General features: G+C 41.8%; 1 protein-coding gene across 1 annotated transcript in view; it reads left to right on the top strand.

Annotated features, from left to right (window-relative positions):
- The window catches only part of TLL2 (tolloid like 2), a 295,163-nt gene extending 283,992 nt beyond the window's left edge, over nt 1–11,171 (top strand). The window contains exons 20-21 of the mRNA XM_069753374.1: nt 6,193–6,443; nt 9,505–11,171. Coding sequence (XP_069609475.1) covers nt 6,193–6,443; nt 9,505–9,639 — 386 coding nt within the window. The 3' untranslated portion in view covers nt 9,640–11,171. The remainder of the gene's footprint in view (nt 1–6,192; nt 6,444–9,504) is intronic.
- Nucleotides 11,172–26,175: the final 15,004 nt, after the last annotated feature.

Raw genomic sequence — 26,175 nt, 5'->3', positions numbered from 1 at the left:
CAACTAGGAATTGTTCATAGCAGACAAACCCTTTAAATGAATAGTTGGAGACTGGGAAGTTCTAAGGGTTTGATTACACAGATCACCCGGCGGCACGATATGATCGCAGATCGGTGGTCATGTCAATGCCTGTTTACACAGGCCAAAGTACTGGATTGCTCAGGGCGCATAGTCCTCTTTTTTTTTTAACTTAAATGTTTTTTATTAAATAAAAGAGTACAATAAAACATTTCACATTAAGGTATACATTTCCATTTTTCCCACTCTTAACCCTCCCTTACCCATCCAGCCCCCCTCCTTCCCTTTTAGACAGCTCACGCCTTCCTCTTAACATCTCCTGTAGTATTATATACGTTATCCATATACAATAACTTTAATTTGTACACGAGTACATCATAAATATTTAGGCAAACCCTCCTCAGGCCTGACTTCTCTTAGCCTCCCCTAGCCTAGATCCAGCCAGGGCATCCACAATTTATCAAACAGGCCCATCTTCCCTCTTTTCTGATATACACCCTTTTCCAGGGTAATTGCCTGCTTCACATATTTAAGATTTTCTCCCCTCGAGGGAGGTTCCTCCCTGATTCAATTTTTGGCTATGACCTTTCGAGGCATGTATAGTAGTCTAGCGATTGCTATTTTCAGCTTGTTATCCACAGTTATCTCTTCCACGTACCCCAGCACGCACACCAAAGGTTCTCTTGGAATTACACATCTGTATGCCCCTTCTATCCGGCTTACAACCACCTACCAAAAAGCAGTCAATCTCGGACACGACCATAACATATGAAACATTCCAGCACTATCATTCCTACATCTAGGGCATTCCGAGTCAGATCTCAGCCCAGCTCTATACAGGACATCCGGGGATCTACACACTCTGTGTACAATATAAAGCTGGGAGAGCCTATACAGCTACGCATAGTCCTCTTTACACTATCGATGCACCGCAGAGAACAATTCTCATTTATGCTGCATAAAAGATCATGTCACCCGATGCACAAGCATTTTACTTATTCATTAGGTGATCGGTAGCTTATTTACACTGCAAAATAATCATGAAATTAGCAGTTTTAGCACTTGTTTACTATATTATATTTTTTTGAGTAAATGTCCTTTAAAGGATCCTAAATGAGTGGTGTTACAGTAGATTGCGGTTGATCTTCTCACCAATGTTTGTTTTTTGTTCATGGTGTATCTAACATACAAATAGGCAATTTGGCTGAATATATGTTTGTAAAGCTGTACATATCTTAGGAAAGTAAAGATTAGGTTAAATAAAAGACAAAAAATGTATTTGTGGTGATGTGTTGTCTAGTCCATTATGAACCATTTTTTTAAAAAATGGTTCTCCACTACTAGGACAACCCCTTCTTGATCAAAATATTTGTTCCCCATATAATAATAAAACCTATACTCGCCTCCTGTGCCGGCGCCGTTCCCGTGATATCGGCACTCACTCTCCCGAGGCTCCAGTGCTGCTTTTGTAACACGTGATGCCTGGCACCCAATCAGCGCTGGCGTCACTGTCCCCGCCTTCGGACAAATTGAGCATGAAGAGGAAGTCTGGGCTGCAGCTAATCTGACTACCTCTTCATGCCTAATTCGACAGGAGGCGGAGACAGTGCCGCCAGCGCTGATTGGGCGCCGGGCATCACGTGTCACAACAGCTTTATGGGGGCCAAGCGAGGGGTATGACAAGAAGTTGTCCAAGTAGTGGACAACTTCTTTAAGTCAGGTTACATAGTTACATAGTTACATAGTTATTAAGGTTGAAGGAAGACTATATGTCCATCTAGTTCAACCCATAGCCTAACCTAACATGCCCTAACATGTTGATCCAGAGGAAGGCAAAAAAACCCCATGTGCAAAGAGTAAGCTCCACATTGGGGAAAAAAATTCCTTCCCGACTCCACATACGGCAATCAGACTAGTTCCCTGGATCAACGCCCTATCAAGGAATCTAGTGTATATACCCTGTAACATTATACTTTTCCAGAAAGGTATCCAGTCCCCTCTTAAATTTAAGTAATGAATCACTCATTACAACATCACACGGCAGAGAGTTCCATAGTCTCACTGCTCTTACAGTAAAGAATCCGTGTCTGTTATTATGCTTAAACCTTTTTTCCTCCAACCGCAGAGGATGCCCCCTTGTCCCTGTTTCAGGTCTATGATTAAAAAGATCATCAGAAAGGTCTTTGTACTGTCCCCTCATATATTTATACATTAAAATGAGATCACCCCTTAGTCTTCGTTTTTCCAAACTAAATAGCCCCAAGTGTAATAACCTATCTTGGTATTGCAGACCCCCCAGTCCTCTAATAACCTTGGTCGCTCTTCTCTGCACCCGCTCCAGTTCAGCTATGTCTTTCTTATACACCGGAGACCAGAACTGTGCACAGTATTCTAAGTGTGGTCGAACTAGTGACTTGTATAGAGGTAAAATTATATTCTCCTCATGAGCATCTATGCCTCTTTTAATGCATCCCATTATTTTATTTGCCTTTGTAGCAGCTGCCTGACACTGGCCACTGAATTTAAGTTTGTCATCCACCCATACACCCAGGTCTTTTTCATTGACGGTTTTGCCCAGAGTTTTAGAATTAAGCACATAATTATACATCTTATTACTTCTACCCAAGTGCATGACCTTACATTTATCCCCATTAAAGCTCATTTGCCATTTATCAGCCCAAGCTTCTAGTTTACATAAATCATCCTGTAATATAAAATTGTCCTCCTCTGTATTGATTACCCTGCAGAGTTTAGTGTCATCTGCAAATATTGAAATTCTACTCTGAATGCCCCCTACAAGGTCATTAATAAATATGTTAAAAAGAAGAGGGCCCAATACTGACCCCTGTGGTACCCCACTGCTAACCGCTACCCAGTCCGAGTGTGCTCCATTAATAACCACCCTTTGTTTCCTATCCCTGAGCCAGCTCTCAACCCACTTACACATATTTTCCCCTATCCCCATTATTCTCATTTTATGTATCAACCTTTTGTGTGGCACCGTATCAAAAGCTTTTGAAAAGTCCATATACACTACATCCACTGGGTTCCCTTGGTCCAATCCGGAACTTACCTCTTCATAGAAACTGATCAAATTAGTCTGACATGAACGGTCCCTAGTAAACCCGTGCTGATACTGGGTCATGAGGTTATTCCTCTTCAGATACTCCAGTATAGCGTCCCTTAGAATGCCCTCCAGGATTTTACCCACAGTAGAGGTTAAGCTTACTGGCCTATAGTTTCCGAGTTCAGTTTTTGTTCCCTTTTTGAATATTGGCACCACATTTGCTATACGCCAGTCCTGTGGCACAGACCCTGTTATTATGGAGTCTTTAAAGATTAAAAATAATGGTCTATCAATGACTGTACTTAATTCCTGCAGTACTCGAGGGTGTATCCCATCCGGGCCCGGAGATTTGTCAATTTTAGTGATTTTTAGACGCCGCCGCACTTCCTGCTGGGTTAAGCAGGTGACATTTAATTGGGAATTTTTATCACTAGACATTTTGTCTGCCATGGGATTTTCTTGTGTAAATACTGATGAAAAAAAGTCATTTAGCATATTGGCTTTTTCCTCATCCTCATCCACCATCTCACCCAGACTATTTTTAAGGGGGCCAACACTATCATTTTTTAGTTTCTTACTATTTATGTAGTTAAAGAATATTTTAGGATTATTTTTACTCTCTCTGGCAATGAGTCTCTCTGTCTCAATCTTTGCTGCCTTGATTTGCTTTTTACAGAATTTATTTAATTTTCTGTATTTATTTAATGCCTCCTCACTACCTACTTCCTTTAATTCTCTAAATGCTTTCTTTTTGTCCCTTATTGCGCCCCTTACAGCTCTATTTAGCCATATTGGTTTCCTCCTATTTCTAATATGTTTATTCCCATACGGTATATACTGTGCACAGGTCCTATCCAGGATGCTAATAAACGTATCCCATTTTCTCTGTGTATTTTTGTGTCTCAGGATATCGTCCCAGTTAATTGCACCAAGATCCTCTCTCATCCGTTGGAAATTTGCCCTCCTGAAGTTTAGTGTCCTTGTAACCCCTCTACTACACATCTTTTTAAAGGATACATGAAAACTTATTATTTTGTGATCGCTATTTCCCAAGTAACCCCCAACCCTTATATTTGATATGCGGTCTGGCCTGTTGGTTAATATTAGGTCTAGCAGTGCCCCCCTTCTTGTTGGGTCCTGAACCAGTTGTGAAAGGTAATTGTCTCTCATAATTGTCAAAAACCGATTACCTTTGCTGGAACTGCAGGTTTCTGTTCCCCAATCTATTTCAGGGTAGTTGAAGTCCCCCATAATAATGACTTCTCCTTGAGTCGCAGCTTCATCTATTTGCTTTACGAGGATATTCTCCATTGCTTCCATTATTTTTGGAGATTTATAACAAACCCCTATCAGTAATTTATTATTTTTTCCCCCTCCCCTTATCTCCACCCACAGGGATTCTACATTTTCATTAAATTCACCTATATTATCGCGCAGGATGGGTTTTAAGGATGATTTTACATATAGACACACCCCTCCCCCTCGCTTATCTGTACGGTCATTTCTGAACAGGCTATAGCCCTGCAAGTTAACAGCCCAGTCATGGCTCTCATCCAGCCACGTTTCAGATATCCCCACCATGTCATAATTATGCTCCAACAACATTAGTTCTAATTCGTCCATTTTGTTGGCGAGGCTTCTGGCATTAGTATACATGCACTTTATGTTCCTCTCTGTACTTCTATTTCTTAAATTATTAACTGTTCTGACCCCACCCCCCATGCCACCGCCACCCCCAACTTCCTTATTTGTGCCCAGGACTCTGTCTGCACTATCTTCCCCTCCTATAAAATGAATACCCTCCCCCCCAATTCCTAGTTTAAACACTCCTCCAACCTTCTAGCCATTCTCTCCCCCAGCACAGCTGCACCCTCCCCATTGAGGTGCAGCCCGTCCCTAGCGTAGAGCCTGTAGCCAACTGAGAAGTCGGCCCAGTTCTGCAGGAACCCAAACCCCTCTTTCCTACACCAATTCTTGAGCCACTTATTAACCTCCCTAATCTCCCGTTGCCTCTCTGGCGTGGCACGTGGTACCGGCAGTATTTCGGAAAATACCACGTTGGAGGTCCTTGCTTTCAGCTTGCAGCCTAATTCCCTGAAATCATCTTTAAGGACCTTCCACCTACCTCTAACTTTGTCATTAGTGCCAATGTGCACCATGACTGCTGGGTCCTCACCAGCCCCTCCCAGTAATCTGTCCACCCGATCAGCGATGTGTCGGACTCGAGCGCCAGGTAGGCAGCACACCGTTCGACGATCCCTGTCTTTGTGACAGATTGCCCTATCTGTTCCCCTAATAATTGAGTCGCCCACTACCAGCACCTGTCTGGCCTGCCCTGCTCTCCTATTTCCCTCCTTACTGGAGCAGTCACTCCTCCGGCTTTCAGAGGACATGCCTGGCTGCAGCAGTGCTACCCCTGTACTGGCACCCCCCTCATCTGCCAACTTAGCAAACTTATTGGGGTGTTCCAGATCAGGACTAGCCTCCCTGGCACTCTTCCCTCTACCCCGCTTCCTAACTGTCACCCAGCTTGCTACTTCATTGTCCTGCAGCTCCATCCCACCATCCCCCCCCTCATCTGTCCCATTGAGCGTCTGCTCCGTGAGCAGAAGACTCCTCTCCATGTTGTCTATGGATCTCAGTGTTACCAGCTGCACATTTAGAGTCAGAATCTGGGTTTCCAAATGCACAACGTGCTCACATCTCGCACAGCAGTATGCACCCTCGATCGGCTGCTCAAGGACTGCATACATGTGGCAAGATGTGCACTGGATGGCATTAACAATCGTGGAGCACATTTCCTAATGGGGATTGCACCAGACAGAACAGTTCAATAAAAAAAATAAATAAATACAAAGTATTAATAAAAATCAGACAGCAATTCAGTAATTCCTCCCCTGAAAACTCCCTGACTCCAAAGTCACTGAATCACAAGTCACACCCACCACCGTCCACACCCACGCTCCGGCCACACCCAGTAAGGAACCACATGGAAGGTAGATATTTTGAATGTTGAAAAAAACATTCTCCATTCTATACAAATGAATAACATTGTATAAGTTGTAATAAAGTTAAATCATTTTTCCATATTTTGTTCTGTTCTTTAGAATGCGGAGGACGATTGAAAGCCGAAGTTCAGACAAAAGACCTCTATTCACATGCCCAGTATGGCGATAATATTTACCCAGTGCAAGCCAATTGTGACTGGGTCATTGTAGCAGAAGATGGCTATGGAGTAGAATTAATATTTGAGACATTTGAAATGGAAGATGAATCAGACTGTGGTTATGACTACATGGAGATATATGATGGCTATGACAGTACTGCTCCACGACTAGCTAGATACTGTGGCTCTGGGGTACGTTTTCCTCTCTTTTTCTTAAAACTATTTTATGCATTCTGATTAGTCCCATCTTTGATTAGCGTATATGAAAGTGCACAGAACATAACTCAATCTGCAGACCGTACAACCTTATGTTGTAAGACGAACACACAGAGTATGATATTTTGGATCTTTTTACGTGATTTTGCTTTACTTTTCTTAGAAACATTAAGAAACAAATAAGGTAGACTATTCATATTGGCCCTGTTTCATCAAAGCAATTACTCCAAAATTCTGCTGTAAATTAATTTGAAACATTTAATAATTTTTGCTTAAAGGGACTCTGTCACCTGAATTTGGAGGGAACAATCTTCAGCCATAGGGGCGGGGTTTTCGGGTGTTTGATTCACCCTCTCCTTACCAGCTGGCTGCATGCTGGCTGCAATATTGGATTGAAATTCATTCTCTGTCCTCCGTAGTACACGCCTGCGCAACGCAAGATTACCTTGTGCAGGCATGTACTACGGAGGACAGAGAATGAATTTCAATCCAATATTGCAGCCAGCATGCAGCCAGCGGGTAAGGAAAGGGTGAATCAAACACCCGAAAACCCCGCCTCCATGGCGGAAGATTGTTCCCTCCAAATTCAGGTGACAGAGTCCCTTTAAATTGCAGATGCACAAAAAAAGTCAACTTTTGGCGTTTTCAGGCCAGATTTGACCTTTTGGAGGGGCGTGGCGACACACGCACCACAAATTCATGACTGGCGTTTCATGCACCAGAAATCTTACTCCAGTCGCTGACTAGAGTAAGATTTGTGGCAAGGCACAAGCAATCTTTCATATGCACATGATTCATTAGGAAGCATGATACTGGTAATGAATAAGGCGCTTCTGACTCCAGCATGCCTCCGTACACAACAGCGATCTTGATGCATTGAGGCCATTATGCTTGGGCCATTTACATTTCTAAAATAATGCTCAGTGCTCGAATTTTGCAAGAAGATTAATTTGCACCATGTATTCTCCCGCTTACAGATTTGACCCACTGTGCTGTAGGTTTAGCTACACTTGTATTGAGCATGGCATCGCCCTCTAGTTGGTCACGCCCACTGTATGGCCACATTAATATACGGGGTCCGGCCTTGCTCTGTACAAGTGTAAGGAGCGATGCCATGTTCACTAAACGGGCTGTGGCCTGCAGTATGTATAACTCATACATACCCTTTGGTCCCAGCTTAGACCAATGTCTGCGGTGACACAGAGACTGCAGACTTATCGATCTTGACCAGGCAACACATTTAACAATACATTAGAATACAAATCAAGAAAATGGAGCACAAAGCATATGTTGAGAGAGAATACATCATCCAGCAGTTATACCCTCGGAAATACATACACCAGTATGACGTGAAGTAAGACACTAGAAAATTTAAATATGAAAATATCTTTATTATATAAACTCACTCACAAAAATCTATAGCGGCATATAGCCCAAATACAGAATCGGGGCTTGTGAGTTTACTCTCTGCCAGGTGTACTCCCTCCCACATGGGTAAGCATTAGAATTAGTGATGAGAGAATATACTCGTTACTCGAGATTTCCCGAGCATGCTCGAGTGTCCTCCGAGTATTTTTTAGTGCTCGGAGATTTTGTTTTTATTGCCGCAGCTAAATGAGTTACATCTGTTAGCCATCATAAGTACATGTGGGGATTCCCTAGAACCAGGCAAACCCCCACATGTACTTATGATGGCTAACAGATGTAACTCATTCAGCTGCGGCGCAGAAAACTAAATCTTCGAGTACTTACTAATGCTTGGAGGACACCCGAGCGTGCTAGAGAAATCTCGAGTACCGAGTATATTCACTCATCACTAATTAGAATCTTTATTTATTCCCTGACAGAAGTTATGTCGCTTTTCCATGTTATGTAAATAAAAGCCTATAACCTGACGTTAAATTCATCCATTGGTTGTATAAATTATTCTTTTGAAAGCTGAAACGCTCCGAAATGTGGTTTAGGTTAAGAAAATAAATTGGCATCAATGCAGAAATATTGATTAGTTAATGGACACATTAATGTTATAGTAATGAAAACGGAAGCACTTTGGATGGTGTCATTTAGATTCATATGTTGAGTTTTAAAGGGAACCTGTCACCCCCCCCCCCCCCCTGGCGTTTTTAACTAAAAAAGCCACCTTATGCAGCAGTTTGTCAGGGGGGGCATGTCTTTTCCCCCTTGACACAAACGCCTACCAGCCATCACTCAGGGCCTCCATTTCCTTCCTGAACGTCCCCCGGCGCCTGCACTGTAAGTTTTTCTTTCTGGCATGCGCAGCTTGCGCTGCCCTTCGACTCCCATCGCATGATGGGAACTTACAGCGCAGGCGCCGGGAACGATCAGGAAGGAAATAGAGGCAGCGCATGGAGGCCCTGAGTGACGGCTGGGAGGCGTTTGCGTCAAGGGGGAAAAGACATGCCCCCCTGATAAACTGCAGGTATGAGGGGCAAATTCTAAAAACGATTATTTCAGCGTTGGCAGGGACCCGAACTAAAAGAGCCACCTTGACAGAATGCAGCATTAGTGCTGCACAAGGTGGCTCTTTTAGTTAAAAACGCCTGGGGGAGGGGTGACAAGTTCCCTTTCAGCTTAGTGTTAGCTTTCTAGGTCTATTTTGAAATTGACAGCTATATGAAGATTGCGCTAGCTTACTCTATGAAAGTCCATGGGCATGCTAAACTTTATAACTAGGGTCATGTCGGCATAAAAAGCACCTGAGCGCAAAGCCTTTCTGCCAGTATCGGTAGGATCCACCAACAACTAATATATGTGGAACAGCAGATGTTGGTAGAAAAATGACTGGGCATGTTTGATTTCAACATGCCTGGTCCTTTGTAATCTTAGTGCATGCTATATAAGTGTAGTAAACCAAGGTTTTAAAAACTAATCTTTTGTTAAAACCGTTTAGCTGCTGTATGTGTGTCACGGCTAGGCATAAGCTGCTGGTAATGGGGTATAATAAAATGTTAATTATGTTGTATGTTGTGTAGTGTCTACTTTTCCATGAACGTTTTTCTTTTACATTTTTTTTTAGCCCCCTGAAGAAATATATTCAGCCGGGGACTCTATTATGATTCGCTTCCACACAGACGATACCATCAATAAAAAAGGATTCCATGCTCGATACACCAGTACCAAATTTCAGGATGCACTTCATATGAGGAAATGACTGCACATCACTTGGACACCAGGCATTTAAAACATTAATGTTATGGAACTCTGGGAGATTACACTAAATGCCGTGCATGTTTCTGAGATCAATGGTTGAATGCAGTCTGTAAGATATATGTACGATTAAGGATCCAAATTTTATTAGCATGCTGTTGTACTGTACCAAGGACCAAATATCTGCATATAATAGGCCAGCTTGGTTTGCTTTCTTTTAAACGGAAATGGTTAATAAAGGGCCTTCTCACGGTATGCTCAACACAAAAGCCTATTCTGCACCTCAACTGAAACCCCAGCTGGCTGAATGGGAGGTTTATGATGCCCCTATATTCACACCAGAACTTTTTGTCCAAAATGTCTGACTAGCTGACTAAGCACCATGGCAAGTCAAGAAGTCAAAGCGCCTACTGGTGAAAATATAACTGCGCCTAATATTTAAAGGGCCTTTCTGGGTTCTGTAAGTTACACGTATGGAAATGTGTTTTGTACATGCAAACATATTGTTTGACATATTACAAATTGGAAAAGACAGACTAATGAACACTTTGTAATTTTTTTTACTTCCCATGAAACTGTTACAGTAATATGAATGTATGGGTATAAACACATGTGTATATCAGAAATGTTTAGTGGATGTAAAAAGTATACACACCCCTTTTAAAATACCCGGGGTTTGTCATGTAAAACACATCACATCAAGAAGAATTATTTTAGACATTTTGCACCTTTTGTGTCACCCATAATCTGTATAATTCATTTGAAAGAAAAAAAAAAACTTTTTCCAGGTGGGAAAAAGAAAACTAATACTTTGTTGAGTACCCTTTTGAATTCATGACAGCATTCAGTCTTTTTGGATAGGAGTCTTATCAGCATGTCATATCTAGAATTGGCACGCTTGGTCTATTCTTCCTTGCAGCAGTGCTCATCACCATCAGCTTGTGAAGGTATCTCCTGTGCACAGCACCATCTTCAGGTCACCCACAGATTTTCGATTGGATTTAGTTCTGGGCTCTGGCTTGGCCATTCCAAAACTTTGAACTTCTTCTGGCGAAGCCATTCTTTTAATTTGGAGGTATGCTTATAGTTGTTGTTTTGCTGAATGGTGAAATTCCTCTTCATCAACCTGAATATTTTGTTGATTGACCACTTGAAGAAAACCCTAGTTCCAGTTACTGAAACAGCTCTAAAGCATTTGCCTCCACCATGCTTCACTGTATGTATGGTGTTCCTTAGGTGATGGCTTTTTTTCCAAACGTATTTTGGAATTATGATCATAAAGTTCAATCTTGGCCTCATTAGGCCATAACACATTTCATGCTTTTGGCAGACTCATTGAAGGCTTTGGCAAAAAATAGCCAGAATTAGATGTTTTTCTTTGTAAGAAAAGTTTTTCATCTAGCCACCATACCACAGAGGCCAGACATATGAAGAATACAAGAGATTGTTGTCATTTGCAGTGCACAACTTGTACTTGCCAGAAATTCCTGAAGCCCCTATAGTGCTGCTTAAAGGACCTCCTGGACCAATTTTCTTCTTGACTTTTCATTACCTAGATTTGGACATTCCTCAAAATGTAATGTCACTGTTGCGCCAATTTTAAGCCACTCCCTGATGACCATCTTCACAGTGTCCTACGATTTACAGTGGGGCAAAAAAGTATTTAGTCAGTCAGCAATAGTGCAAGTTCCACCACTTAAAAAGATGAGAGGCATCTGTAATTTACATCATAGGTAGACCTCAACTATGGGAGACAAACTGAGAAAAAAAAAAATCCAGAAAATCACATTGTCTGTTTTTTTAACAATTTATTTGCATATTATGGTGGAAAATAAGTATTTGGTCAGAAACAAAATTTCATCTCAATACTTTGTAATATATCCTTTGTTGGCAATGACAGAGGTCAAACGTTTTCTGTAAGTCTTCACAAGGTTGCCACACACTATTGTTGGTATGTTGGCCCATTCCTCCATGCAAATCTCCTCTAGAGCAGTGATGTTTTTGGCTTTTCGCTTGGCAACACGGACTTTCAACTCCCTCCAAAGGTTTTCTATAGGGTTGAGATCTGGAGACTTGCTAGGCCACTCCAGGACCTTGAAATGCTTCTTAAGAAGCCACTCCTTCGTTGCCCTGGCGGTGTGCTTTGGATCATTGTCATGTTGAATGACCCAGCCACGTTTCATCTTCAATGCCCTTGCTGATGGAAGGAGGTTTGCACTCAAAATCTCACGATACATGGCCCCATTCATTCTTTCATGTACCCGGATCAGTCATCCTGGCCCCTTTGCAGAGAAACAGCCCCAAAGCATGATGTTTCCACCACCATGCTTTACAGTAGGTATGGTGTTTGATGGATACAACTCAGTATTCTTTTTCCTCCAAACACGACAAGTTGTGTTTCTACCAAACAGTTCCAGTTTGGTTTCATCAGATCATAGGACATTCTCCCAAAACTCCTCTGGATCATCCAAATGCTCTCTAGCAAACTTCAGATGGGCCCGGACATGTACTGGCTTAAGCAGTGGGAGACGTCTGGCACTGCAGGATCTGAGTCCATGGTGGCGTAGTGTGTTACTTATGGTAGGCCTTGCTACATTGGTCCCAGCTCTCTGCAGTTCATTCACTAGGTCCCCCCGCGTGGTTCTGGGATTTTTGCTCACCGTTCTTGTGATCATTCTGACCCCACGGGGTGGGATTTTGCGTGGAGCCCCAGATCGAGGGAGATTATCAGTGGTCTTGTATGTCTTCCATTTTCTAATTATTGCTCCCACTGTTGATTTCTTCACTCCAAGCTGGTTGGCTATTGCAGATTCAGTCTTCCCAGCCTGGTGCAGGGCTACAATTTTGTTTCTGGTGTCCTTTGACAGCTCTTTGGTCTTCACCATAGTGGAGTTTGGAGTCAGACTGTTTGAGGGTGTGCACAGGTGTCTTTTTATACTGATAACAAGTTTAAACAGGTGCGATTACTACAGGTAATGAGTGGAGGAAAGAGGAGACTCTTAAAAAAGAAGTTACAGGTCTGTGAGAGCCAGAAATCTTGATTGTTTGTTTCTGACCAAATACTTATTTTCCACCATAATATGCAAATAAAATGATAAAAAAAACAGACAATGTGATTTTCTGGATTTTTTTTTCTCAGTTTGTCTCCCATAGTTGAGGTCTACCTATGATGTAAATTACAGACGCCTCTCATCTTTTTAAGTGGTGGAACTTGCACTATTGCTGACTGACTAAATACTTTTTTGCCCCACTGTATCTAAAGTCTTTTTTGCCCTTCTCCTGACTGATAACTTTCAACAATGAGTTCCCTTTGCTTTGTTGCAAGCTGTTAATGGGCCATGACGTTTGCTTTAAATGCAGCTAAGTAAATGAACAGGAAGATAAACTGAGCTGCCTCTTTTGTACATAAGTAGATGATAACAACCATATCCCCAGTTACAAGAGGGTGTTCACATTTTAGTTTTACTTTTACTTCCCTCTCAAAATTGTTTTAGGTTTCTTCTCAATTGTATTGTACAGGTTATGGGTGACATTATTAAAGGTGGAAAAAGTTCTGAAATGATTCCTCTTGGCATGATTTTTCTTACATGACAAAAACGTGACATATTTACAGAGGCATGTAGACTTTTATATCCAGTGTATACATTGGCATGTAAACGTTTTGGCACCCCTGGGCAAAATGACTGTTATTGTGAAGAGTTAAGCAAGTTAAAGATGAAATGATTTCTAAAAGACCTAAAGTTAACGATGACACATTTCCTTTGTATTTTAGGCAAAAAATATACAGTATATATAGTCATTTTTTTACATTTCAAAAATTACAAAAAGATAAATTGGCAGATGCAGAAGTTTGAGCACTCTGCATGATTAGTATCTAGTAGCACCTCTTTTTCAAAGTATCACAGCCTGTAAATGCTTTTTGTAGCCAGGCTAAGAGTCTTTCAGTTCTTGTTTGAGGGATTTCATCCATTGTTCCTTGGAAATTTTTTCCAGTCCTTTGAGATTCCTGGGTCGTCTTGCACCCAAACACAAACCATGAGTGGAGAAGAAGTTTTGGTGTTATCATTCATATTCTCTGAAAAAAGGCCAAGATAGCAAAAATTCTGCCGTGGTATGTAAACTTTTGAGCACAACTGTATGTGTGTATGTATGTATATGTGTGTGTGTATATGTATATGTATATATATATATATATATATATATATACACACACAGTGCACACGTGCACATTTTTCTTCAATTCGTCTTAGGGTGTATATATACACACATACATTCTTTTTGTCTTGTGTTTTACATTGCTGCTCCCTCTGGGGTTGCCATAGAACTATTGGACTATGGGAGAATTAGACCTACTGAGGCTTTCCTTCAGTTACTTTTGCAGTTACATTTACCACTGTTGATATCCTTGTGAAGCAACTGCCGGGAAGTCGCATATTTCAACTTTTGAACTGCAAAGGGTAAAATGTTTGCTGACATGTGCAACATCAATTCACACACTACGTGGATCTCAAACCCACAAGTCTTAACAATCCATACTGTACATATTTTTTTGCAGTGTGCATGAGAATTTTTTTAATCTCCTATATTACGCTGTCACTGTAAAACACAGCAGATTTTCAACAAGTGAATATGCATCAGAGACTCCTCTTCATTTTCGTTGCGTGGGAACATAGCCTAATTGTCGTATGGCCCAACAGCATGTCCATGCACAGTAGAGTTAAGGTGGCAAAGATTTAGTTTTGGGTTTATTGGATTTTAATATGTCTTATACTTTCTTCTCTGCGCCAATCATTATCTAAAATGTACAACCTGCATTAAGGTACCGTCACACTAGACGATATCGCTAGCGATCCGTGACGTTGCAGCGTCCTGGCTAGCGATATCGTCCAGTGTGACAGGCAGCAGCGATCAGGCCCCTGCTGTGCCATCGCTGGTCGGGGAAGAAAGTCCAGAACTTTGTTTCGTCGCTGGACTCCCCGCAGACATCGCTGAATCGGCGTGTGTGACACCGATTCAGTGATGTCTTCGCTGGTAACCAGGGTAAACATCGGGTTACTAAGCGCAGGGCCGCGCTTAGTAACCCGATGTTTACCCTGGTTACCATCGTTAAAGTAAAAAAAACAACCGCTACATACTTACCTACCGCTGTCTGTCCCCGGCGCTCTGCTTCTCTGCACTCCTCCTGTACTGGCTGTGAGCACAGCGGCCGGAAAGCAGAGCGGTGACGTCACCGCTCTGCTTACCGGCTGCCCGGCGCTCACAGCCAGAGCAGAGAAGCACAACGCCGGGGACAGACAGCGGTAGGTAAGTATGTAGTGGTTGTTTTTTTTACTTTAACGATGGTAACCAGGGTAAACATCGGGTTACTAAGCGCGGCCCTGCGCTTAGTAACCCGATGTTTACCCTGGTTACCGGCATCGTTGGTCGCTGGAGAGCTGTCTGTGTGACAGCTCTCCAGCGACCAAACAGCGACGCTGCAGCGATCCGGATCGTTGTCGGTATCGCTGCAGCGTCGCTTAGTGTGACGGTACCTTTAGTCTTCTTCTGCCGTGGCAACTAAAGAGCAATCAGTATGACAAACAATGTTTAAAGTCCCGGTACATTTCTGCAGATGTGCAGCAGACATCTTATATGATTCGCATGTTGAGTAGGAATTATCTGCAGATTTTCTATGTTGAAGCTACTGCAAGAGCAAAACTGGTTATATTTCTTGTTGAGTTTTTTTTTTTTTAAAATGAAGATTTTTTTGAGGCATGTGATTTGGCTATAATATTGCATTACATACAAAATGTTATCTCATTGATTGAAATCCAGACCTTGTGAACATAGCCTTAGTACATCAGCTGGAGAGAAAAACAATATAAAGTGTATATTTGACAGTTATTTTTAATTTATCTACAGTATGAGAGCATTATATCTCCTGGAACATCCCAAAAAATGCTGTTTATCTGGAGATATGGGGTCAATATAATCTTGTCTGGCTGGCTTCCTGGAGCAGCGGCTACAGGAGAAAAGGAAGTTATATCCTCCCTGCAGATTGAGGAGGTGCAAGGAGCGGTTACAGTCACTGTATCCTATACAGTGACCGTGCTGTAATCACTCTCTTGTGCATTAATAGCCTGCTCTGCACATACACTGCATACTTACACTGCTGAACAGGCTGTCAAAATTCCAGGGAGTGATTACTGCATCGTCACTGTATAGTATATAGTGACTGTAACTGCTCTCTGCTCCACCCTGATGACTGGAAGTAAGTGGCTATAGGGAAAACAAAACTTAATTTTCTCCCTGCAGTCGCTGCTCCAGTAAACCAGCCAACATGATTTAAACACTGCAGATTACCACTATATCTGTAGGTAAATATTGCTTTTGATGGTGGCAGATTCCCTTTATTGGGTTTGTCTGATGCTAGTTCAGATTGTTCTAACAGGACCATAGCAGTGCTAAAATAGTGCCTCCTCACCACTACTGAAGCTACTGCCTCACCAACATCGGAGCTCCTGCAACCCTCAACCTATTGTCTGCATCCCCACCATCCTGTAGAATGTAAGCCCGCAAGGGCAGGGTCCTCGCCCCTCTGTATCAGTCTGTCATTGTTAGTTGCCTTACTGTAAGCGATATCTGTTATTTGTATGCAACCCTTTTTCATGTACAGCACCATGGAATCAATGGTGCTATATAAATAAATAATAATAAAAAATAATTAAAAAAAAAACCATAATCTGGCTCACCAGACCCCAATCGGTCCTCCGAACTGCTGCTGACCTATCCTGCAGTTTTTTTTGGCTTCACCTACCAAAGTGTCAGCTGACTGCTGCAGCCAATCAACAGCTGCAGTTTCGTGAAGCTAGGGTGCAGTTGGTGAGTATGTATTTGTTTCAGCACCACAAGTGTCTATTGCTACAATATGTGTTAGTATTGGACAACCCCTTAAACTTCAAATCTGAAGTATAAACATGTGTAACATATATTTCAATGAACAGTACATCTATACTTCAGTGCGCATGGATTAGCTGCATAGATTGGACCTCTGTGTGTACACAGAGATTAACCATAGTTTGCTGGTTTCATACATCCGTGTTTTGTGGCCTGTACTTAAACCATAATGCATGAATGGGCCACAGGTCCCCTTACCTGAACTCTGTAACCTTATACGAGGGGGTACCCAAAAATGAAGAATTATTTAAAATAATTTAAAATATTTTATTCAAGATAAGATCTTGAAAACATTAATTCCCTTCAGAATACTGTCCATTACATGATATACACTTGTCCCAACAGTTTTTCCACCGTTGGAAATATTTTTATATTTTAATGAACTAATGCTGGTTATTGCTTCCAGCTATGTTTTGATAACCTCCATTACGTCCTGAAAATGCTTTTCCGTTAGGTTTTTCTCCATTCTTTGGAATAAGAAGTTGTCACAGTAGACTAGGTCAGGCGAGAACCTGACTTTTGTCTAAAGTCATTACAGGGGATGAATCATGGTGTTGTGCCAATGATTCTGATACAAAACAGCAGCCAGCCAGTGGTGGACAGCTTCATGACGCAGACCAAAAAAAAGCACGACAAGTGAAATCAAATTTGAAGTCCATGATGGATTTTCTTTTGACATTTCTTTGACATCAAAGTTCATGTTGAATTTGTTCTTCAGGGCTCCACAGTGAACCAACATTACTATCTGCAAGTGCTGAAGCGATTGTGTGAGGCAGCAAGAAAAAATGGTATGATTTGTGGAGATCGGGGAACTTGCTGCTTCATCATGACAATGCTACTGCCCAAACAGCGTTGAAAATCAGTTTTTGGTGAAAAAAGGAATGACAACGGTTTCCCAACCCTCTTACTTGCCTGACCTAGCCCCCTGCGACTTATTCTTATTCCTAAGAATGAAGAAAAACCTAAAAGGAAAGCGTTTTCAGGACGTAGAAGATGTTATCTTGAACAGAAATGTTTAAAAATAAGTCATTCTCGTTTTTTTAGGGTACCCCCTCATGTATGCTTATGAGACTGCTGAGATTGGGTCAGGTAACCAGTGGCCAGTCCATGCGTCATGCTCCATATACGGACCATGAAATATGGCCGTCTGAGCTCTTCTAAAAGGGACTCAGTAAACATAAAATGACTGTTTAATCTAAGTCCAGCCACTTGGTGCTTGACGGCGGGGCCAAATATTTAAGTGAACCTTTTCCATCTGCTCGTTTTACCTCAGTCTCTACCCCCCTTCCTTTGATTGACAGCTCTGGTTTCATAGCATCAGAGAAGGGCGGAGATAGATGGAAAACAAGGTGGGAAGGTGTATCTAAATGATTGGCCCCGTCATGATGTACCGAGATCCTGTACTTGGTTTGACCAGTCGTTCTGCGCTGACAGGGTCCCTTTAACACTAGTAAGATAAAAAAATTTCTCTCACAAAATTTCACTCACTAGGTTGTGGGGGCACTAGTGACATTTTTAAGGTACAAGTGACACGATGACATATTTGAGGTAAGGCCTTCACTGAAAACCAAATTTATTCAATATCAGGGATGTAATAAAACGTTTAAAAATGAATTAATGAGGGAAAACCAGGTCATTGGTCCCCACTGTATGTAAAAACATATGGGAAATCACTATCACTGGAGGAATCTTATTCAGATCTCTAGCTTGAAGTCTCTGCTTTCACAATATTATCATTCTTTCAACAGCACCAGGTACATGACCACACATTACCATTTCTTAAAATTGGATTTTTTTTTTTCTAAAAATATTACAGCCTGTGTATTTAAATGGCTCGATTTGTAGCACCACAAGTACCTAACTGGCAAGTATGTAAATATAGATATGTGTATGTCGCCCTCAACTGGTGAGGTATCAGTAGTACATTGAATTTCCTCACGAAAAAAAATGGAAATAGTACTGTATAGCTGACCTTTTTTGTTTTTATTTTTTTTGTAATTTACTTGCTGTTATAGTATTGTTTTGTACTTAAATTATGTAGCTGTTGTCTCATGCAAAATGTAAATATGATATTGTAAATGATGTGATCATAGCCAGTGCAATACCTAAGACTAATAAGCTTCTTATCCCCTTTCCTACATTTCTTTGCTTGTGTTTTTTGGTTTTTACTACTTAATGTAAGATGGGGAAGCAGTGAATCTTTTGGTTAACAAAATCTATTTTAGACTGAAAATTATCACTGGGAAATACAAACTTGTATTTTTATGGTATTAAATCTTTTCTATGTTGCTAGACCTGGTTTCCACTTTATTTGTCCCAAAGGGAACTGTAATGGGATTTTATTACTATGTAACTGTCATTTCTTGCCATGTCGTTAACCGATTGATAATAAATTGAACTCCGTGCCAGAAGGATTTAATGACCATTAAAGTTGATATCTCCATTTAAGAGAAGTGCATATAGAAAAATTATTTTATATGGTGTTATTATTGTAATTGATTTGTCTGAGAATGATACATATAGTTATACAGTATAGCTGAAAAAAAGACAAATGGCCATAAAGTTCAACCACTTAGAGAACAGTGGACAAGTACACTCCCTAAAAGAAGTTATGTCGCTTATCCATGTTATGCAAATAAAAGCTTATAACCCGACGTTAAATTCATCCATTGGTTGTATAAATTATTCTTTTGAAAGCTGAAACCCTCCAAAATGTGGTTTAGGCTAAGAAAATAAATTGGCATCAATGCAGAAATATTGATCAGTTCATGGACACAGAATGGTCAGATTTTGGCAAGGCAAAAGTTTTGTCGCCCACAGAAAGTAATGTGATATTCAAACAAATAATTAACTTAAAATACAAATATATGTTGCATAACACTGGTGAATGAAGTTGTGGTGCTATTAGAGTCATATTTAATACTTTGTGTGACTTCCATGAGCTTGAAGGACTGCATCCATGCGGATCAACAATGATTCATACAATTAATGAAGTCACTAGGAATAGCAAAGAATGCAGTCTTACATGCCTCCCAAAGTTCATCTAGATTCTTTGGTTTTGTCTTCCAAGCTTCCTCTTTCATCCTACCCCAAACATGCTCAATGATGTTCATGTCTGGTGACTGAGCTGGCCAGTCCTTGAGCACCCTGATATTTTTTGCCTGGAGGAACTTTATTGTAGAGATGGATGTATGAGATGGAGCACCATCCTGCTGCAGAATTCGACCCCTTTTATAATTTGGAATATGAGAGGTAGCTAATATTTCTTGATATTTTAGGCTATTGATATTGCCTTCCACCTTGCAAATGTTTCGCACAACCCCATACTGAAAGTAACCCCAGACCATGATCTTTCCACCATCAAATGTAACTGTTTTCTGGGTGTATTTTGGATTCATACGGGCTCCAGTAGGTCTCCTGCAGTAATTGCGGCTGCTGTGGGGTAATTCTACTGAAGATTCATCAGAGAAATCCACATTCTGCCACTTTTCCAGCGTCCATCTGTTTAGCAGGCTGTGGGACTTTGCAAATGTCACACGGTTTTTTATTTACCTTTTGTTTAGTGCTGGCTTCTGGGCACTGATTCAGCCATGGAGGCCATTTCAAGACAGAATCCTACAAACTGTTTTAGTTGACAGGGACTTGAGGTGACCAGGCCTGTTGGAGCTCTGCTGCAGTGGAAGAGGGGCCTGCTTTGTATTTTTTAACCAACAAACGTTCCTCCTGAGCAGTTGTCTTGCGGGGTCTGCTGGACCTGGGCTTGTCAAACACATCTCCAGTCTCTTCAAATCTTTTTTTCATTCTTTGTACTTGATGCTGAGACACATTAAAGGAGCCAGCCACCTCTGCAGTGGATCTGGTCTTCAGCCTTTTGATAATCCAGGCTTTGGTCGCAGGGTGGATTTTTGGCATGTTGTCAGAGCTCAAGTTGCAATTCAAGTGAAGGTCTGGGGTTCTGGGTTTCTTTTTATACACACACTAATTAATCGATCATTTACTGAGCACAGGTGAGGATGTAAACTAGGATTGGGTGCATTATATGACCAGGAGACAAAACTTTTGTCTTGCCAAAATCTGACCATTCTGTGTCCAATAACTGATCAATATTTCTGCATTGATGACAATTTATTTTCTTGACGTAAACCACATTTCAGAGGGTTTCAGCTTTCAAAAGAATAATTTATAAAACCAATGAATGAATTTAACGTCAGGTTATAAGCTTTTATTTACCGTATTTTCCGGCGTATAAGATGACTTTTTAACCCCTGAAAATCTTCTTAAAAGTCGGGGGTCGTCTTATACGCCGGGTATCTATGGTGGGTGGGGGGGAGTGGTCCCGATGACGGAGGGGGTGTCTCACAGGGAAGTGTGAGTATGCCCCATTACCTCATATTATAGCTGCAGCGTCAGCGTGGGGTGCTGGGGAGCGGCAGCGGCGGCTGCTCCTTTGTGCCGCGTGGGTGCTATGGGGCGGCGGTTCCTTTTGGTACAGCGTCGTGGCTCTGTGCTGTGGGGCGGCAGCGGCGGCGTATCTTCAGGGAGAGTCAGTCGGGGCTCCTCCGGCATCTCCCGAAATCCCGGAGGCGCCGGCAGCTCCATTGCTGCGATGCGGTGGCCTCCGGGAAAATGGCCGCTGGGGGCGGCGCAGGCTCAGATTCAGATCTCGTCTCCCGAGATCTCGGGACGAGATCTGAATCTGAGCCTGCGCCGCCCCCAGCGGCCATTTTCCCGGAGGCCACCGCATCGCAGCAATGGAGCTGCTGGCGCCTCCGGGATTTCGGGAGATGCCGGAGGAGCCCCGACTGACTCTCCCTGAAGATACGCCGCCGCTGCCGCCCCACAGCACAGAGCCACGACGCTGTACCAAAAGGAACCGCCGCCCCATAGCACCCACGCGGCACAAAGGAGCAGCCGCCGCCGCCGCTCCCCAGCACCCCACGCTGACGCTGCAGCTATAATATGAGGTAATGGGGCATACTCACACTTCCCTGTGAGACGCCCCCTCCGTCATCGGGACCACTCCCCCCCCAAAAAAAGGCACATTAGTCACCGGCCGTATAAGATGACATACGGCGTATAAGAAGATCCCCGATTTTTAAGATTTTATATTTTAACTGGAAAAGTTGGGGGGTCGTCTTATACGCCCAGTCGTCTTATATGCCGGAAAATACGGTACATAACATGGATATGCGACATAACTTCTGTCAAGGAGTGTATTAGGCTATGTGCACACGTGGATTTTGCTGCGGATCCGCAGCTGTTTTCCATATGTTGTACGTGTACATGTAAACGTATGGAAAACAAAATCCGTAGTGCACATGCTGCAGAAAAAGCGCTCAGAAACGCAGCGGAATTTTTTCGCAGCATGTCAATTCTTTGTGCGGATTACACCTGCTCCTCAATAGGATTCTGCAGGTGTAAAACTGCAGGTGGAATCCACACAAAAACCGAACAAAAACCACTGAAAATCTGCGGGTAATCCGCAGTGCGGTTTACCTGCGGATTTTGCAAAAACAATGTGGAAAAATCCGCACACCAATCCGCAACGTGTGCACATAGCCTTAAAGATTAGGCATAATTCTTCAAAATGCATTACTTCCTATTGATCAAGAAGAAGGTAAAAACCTCCATAAGGCATCAGCCAATGCAAACTATTCCAGTTTAGATTATAATGTACTGCCCATGCCTATTTCAATACATAGTAGTATCCTCTTACTTTAGAAGCCTTATCACCTAGGGCAGAGGTGGGGAACCTCAGGCCTCAGAGTCATTTATGGTCCTCGATGACCTTTCATCAGACCCCCAAGCAGATTCTCAGGGACCACATTCTTGGGCAGGGAGGTGTATTTTGGTTACAACCAGCTCATTAATTTCTTCTTGCTCTGTTAGCACACACACACAGTGTTCAGTACTGAACACTGAGGGGCATGCAATGAAAGATTACTTCCTGAAACCCGTGCCAGAGTCAGGATGTACTTTGTGGGGAGTTTGTACGGCCCCCGAAGGATGGTATAAATATCCAAATGGCCCTTGGCAGAAAAAAAGATTCCTCACCCCTGACCTAGGGAGATAAAAACTTTTTCCACCGGCACCACCATAACCATGTGTGAGGTATTTCCGTTATTGCATTTTCATTTTTTTTCTCCCCTTCTTTCCAGAACCATACCTTTTTTGTTTTTCAGTCAATATGTCCCTGTGATGGCTTGTGTTTTGTGGGACAAGTTGTACTTTTGAAAGACACCATTGGCTTTAATATATAGTGTACTGGAAAACAGGAAAAAAATTCCAAGTGCGGTGAAATTGCAAAAATTTCACCGTGCAATTCCACAGGTTTTTTTTTTTTACCATGTTCACTAAATGCTAAAACTGACCTGCTATTATGAGTCATCGGGTTATTAAGAGTTCATAGACACCAAACATGTTTAGGTTCTTTTTTATGTAAGTGGTGAAAAAAATCCAAAGTTTGGTAAAAAAAAAAAAAAAATGGTGCCATAATCTGAGACCTACAGCGTCTCCATTTTTCATGATCTGGGGCTACGTGAGGGCTTATTTTTTGCGTGCTGAGCTGAAGTTTTTAGTGATACCATATTGGTATAGATACAATCTTTTGATCTCCCGTTATTGCAATGTAGCAAAGATAAAAACAAAATCTAATTCTGAAGTTTTGAGTTTTTTTCACATGCCATTTAGCGGTTGGTTTAATTATTTTTTTTATATTGATAGATCTGGCGATGTGTATATTTGATTTTTTTAATTGTTTTATTTTGAATGGGGCTAAAGGGAGAGGTGATTTGAACCTTTATTTTTTTAATATTTTTAAAAAACATTTTTTTTTTACTTTTTTCATGAATCAATAGTCTCCATGGGAGACTAGAAGCTGCACTACTTTGATTGCCTGTGCTATTTACTCTACAAAAATAATAAAACATAAATAAAATTATAGAAATCGTACTGACTTAAAGAATAAAGTTGACACTAACATTTGTGTGCAGCAAGGCAAATAACGTATAATTTAAAACAATAAAAAATTCCACAATTGTTGTTTTGTGTATATTCCTTCCTATAAAAACTAAAAAAAAAGTGTGTTTATAAGTACTCCAAAATTATGCCCCTTACAATACTTTTCGAAAGAAAAACAAACAACTCATATCTCTATATCTTTAAAAAGTTATGGCTTCCGTAACGCGGCAATAAAAAATTAAATTTTAAATTAAAAAGTTAAATTTCAGGGATTTCAATCTGTACAGATAGCAATCTTAAGTGATTTTGAATCAATTTTACATATTAATAAAAAAGTGACAACATGTTCACTGATGATGGAACATAAAGACAACCCCCTAAAAGGAAATGGTTTTGCAGGTGGTGGTCACGCACAATTAGGGTATGTGCACATGTTGCGGTTTCTCTGCGAATCCGCAGCGTTTTTTGAGGTGCAGAAATGCTGCAGATCCGCAATTGATTTACAGTACAATGTAAATCAATGAGAAAAAAAAATTCTGTGCACACTTTGCGGAAAATCCGTTGCGGAAATGCTGCGGTTTAAAAGAAGTAGCATGTCACTTCTTTTTTGTGAATCTGCAGCGTTTTTGTACCCATTCCATTATAGAAAACCGCAGGGGTAAAAAACACAGCAAATCCGCAAGAAAACCGCAGCAAAAACGCACAAAAAACGCTGCGGAACCGCACAAAAAACGCAACAAATCCGCAGGTGCGTTTTCTGCCAGGAGAGGCAGAATCCGCACCAGAAAATCCTAAGCCTAATCCGCAACGTGTTCACATAGCCTAACTCTTTCCTGTTCCTTCCTGACTTTTCCTCTAGTTTCTCTAGCAGATAACAGGACATGGGCTATTGCAAATGGAAAGTCAGTCAGGGTCATGGAAGGACATAAACACAGCAGCTGAACCAGCATATACTTGCGATGAGGAACAGTAGGAATTCCAAAAGGACTCTACAAAATGTCCTCCAGTGGGCTCCTGGTGTGCATGTTTCTGATCAAAATGTCACCAGCGCACTCTATGAGGATGGCATGAGGGCCCAACATCTTGAAGTGGGACCTACGATTTCAGCCCAGTACTATGCAGCCCACTTGGCATTCTCCAAAGAAGATTTGAATTGGCAACTCCACCACTGTTACCCCGTTCTCTATACAGATGAGAGCACTAAGCACATGTGACAGAAGTGGAGTTTGGAGTCACTGTAGTCAATATTATGGTGCCTGCAACATTATACAGCATAACAAAACATATATCCATGTGATAGCCTGTGGTACCCTGACTGCTGTAGGTACCGGGATATAATCCTCAGAGCCATTGTTTGACTTATTTTGGCATGCGGCAGATTAAGCAGTCAGTTCCTGGATGACAAAGGTATTAATACCATTTACTGGCCCTCATGTTCCCCAGTCCTGAATCTAAATCAGAACCTCTTTGACATTATTTATCATTGCATCCAACGCTGTCAGGATGGACTGTCCAGCAGCTCACTGATCCCCTGATCTAGGTCAGAGACTCCGCAGGATGCCATCTACCATCTCATCAGGAGTGCATACTGGCACATGGGTGCTATCCACATACCGTGTTGTGAAGAAGTGTTTACCCCTTCCTGATTTCTTATTCTTTTCCATGTTTGTCACACTTAAATGTTTCAGATCACCAAACAAATTTAAATATTAGACAAAGATCACACGCATGAAGCAAAATACTGTTTTTAAATGAAGGTCTTTATTATTAAGGGAAAAAAATCCAAACCTACAGGGCCCTGCGTTAAAAGTGATTGCCCCCTAAACCTAACAACTGGTTGGGCCACCCTTAGCAGCAACAACTGCAATCAATAATTTGCAATAACTAGCAATCAGTCTTTTACAATGGTCTGGAGGAATCTTGGCCCACTCATTAAAGAATTGTTTCAGTCACATTGGAAGGTTCTAGAGCATGAACTGGCTTTTAACCCCTTACTGCCATCGAACGTACTATTACGCCAATGGCAGTATCCCCCACTTTTATGTGGGCTCCAGCGGTGAGCACACCTCAAATCCGGTACATGGCAGCTGTTTTGAACATCTGACATGTACCCGCAATAGCCGCGGGCGGAATCATGATCTGCCCGTGGCTATTTACTAGTTAAATGCCGCTGTCAAACTCTGACAGCAGCATTTAACAAGTGCTTCCGGCCTTTGGGCCGGAAATAAGCACACCGGTGACCTGAGTCACGTGATCGCGGGTCACCAGCGTGTCGGCATGAGAACCAGAAGTCTCCTGGAGACCTCTATGGTTGTTGCTGCTGGATTGCTGTGAGCACCACCCTGTGGTCGGCGCTCATAGCAAGTCTGCAATTCAGCTACATAGAGGCGAGCTGAGCATCGCCTCTATGTAGCAGAGCCAATCGAGTTGTGCCAGCTTCTAGCCTCCCATGAAGGCTATTGAAGCATGCCAAAAGTTTAAAAAAAAATTTTTCAAAATCTGAAGAAATTATAAAAGTTCAAATCACCCACCTTTCACTCCATTCAAACTAAAACAATAAATATATAATCAAACATAGACATATTTGTTATTGCCACGTTCAGAATCGCACGATCTATCAATAAAAGAAAGGATTAACCTGATC

This window comes from Ranitomeya imitator, chromosome 2 (assembly GCF_032444005.1).
Source record: "Ranitomeya imitator isolate aRanImi1 chromosome 2, aRanImi1.pri, whole genome shotgun sequence".
NCBI lineage: Eukaryota > Metazoa > Chordata > Amphibia > Anura > Dendrobatidae > Ranitomeya > Ranitomeya imitator.
The sequence above is the reverse complement of the archived record's forward strand: the minus strand, read 5'-3'. Positions and strand labels throughout refer to the sequence as shown.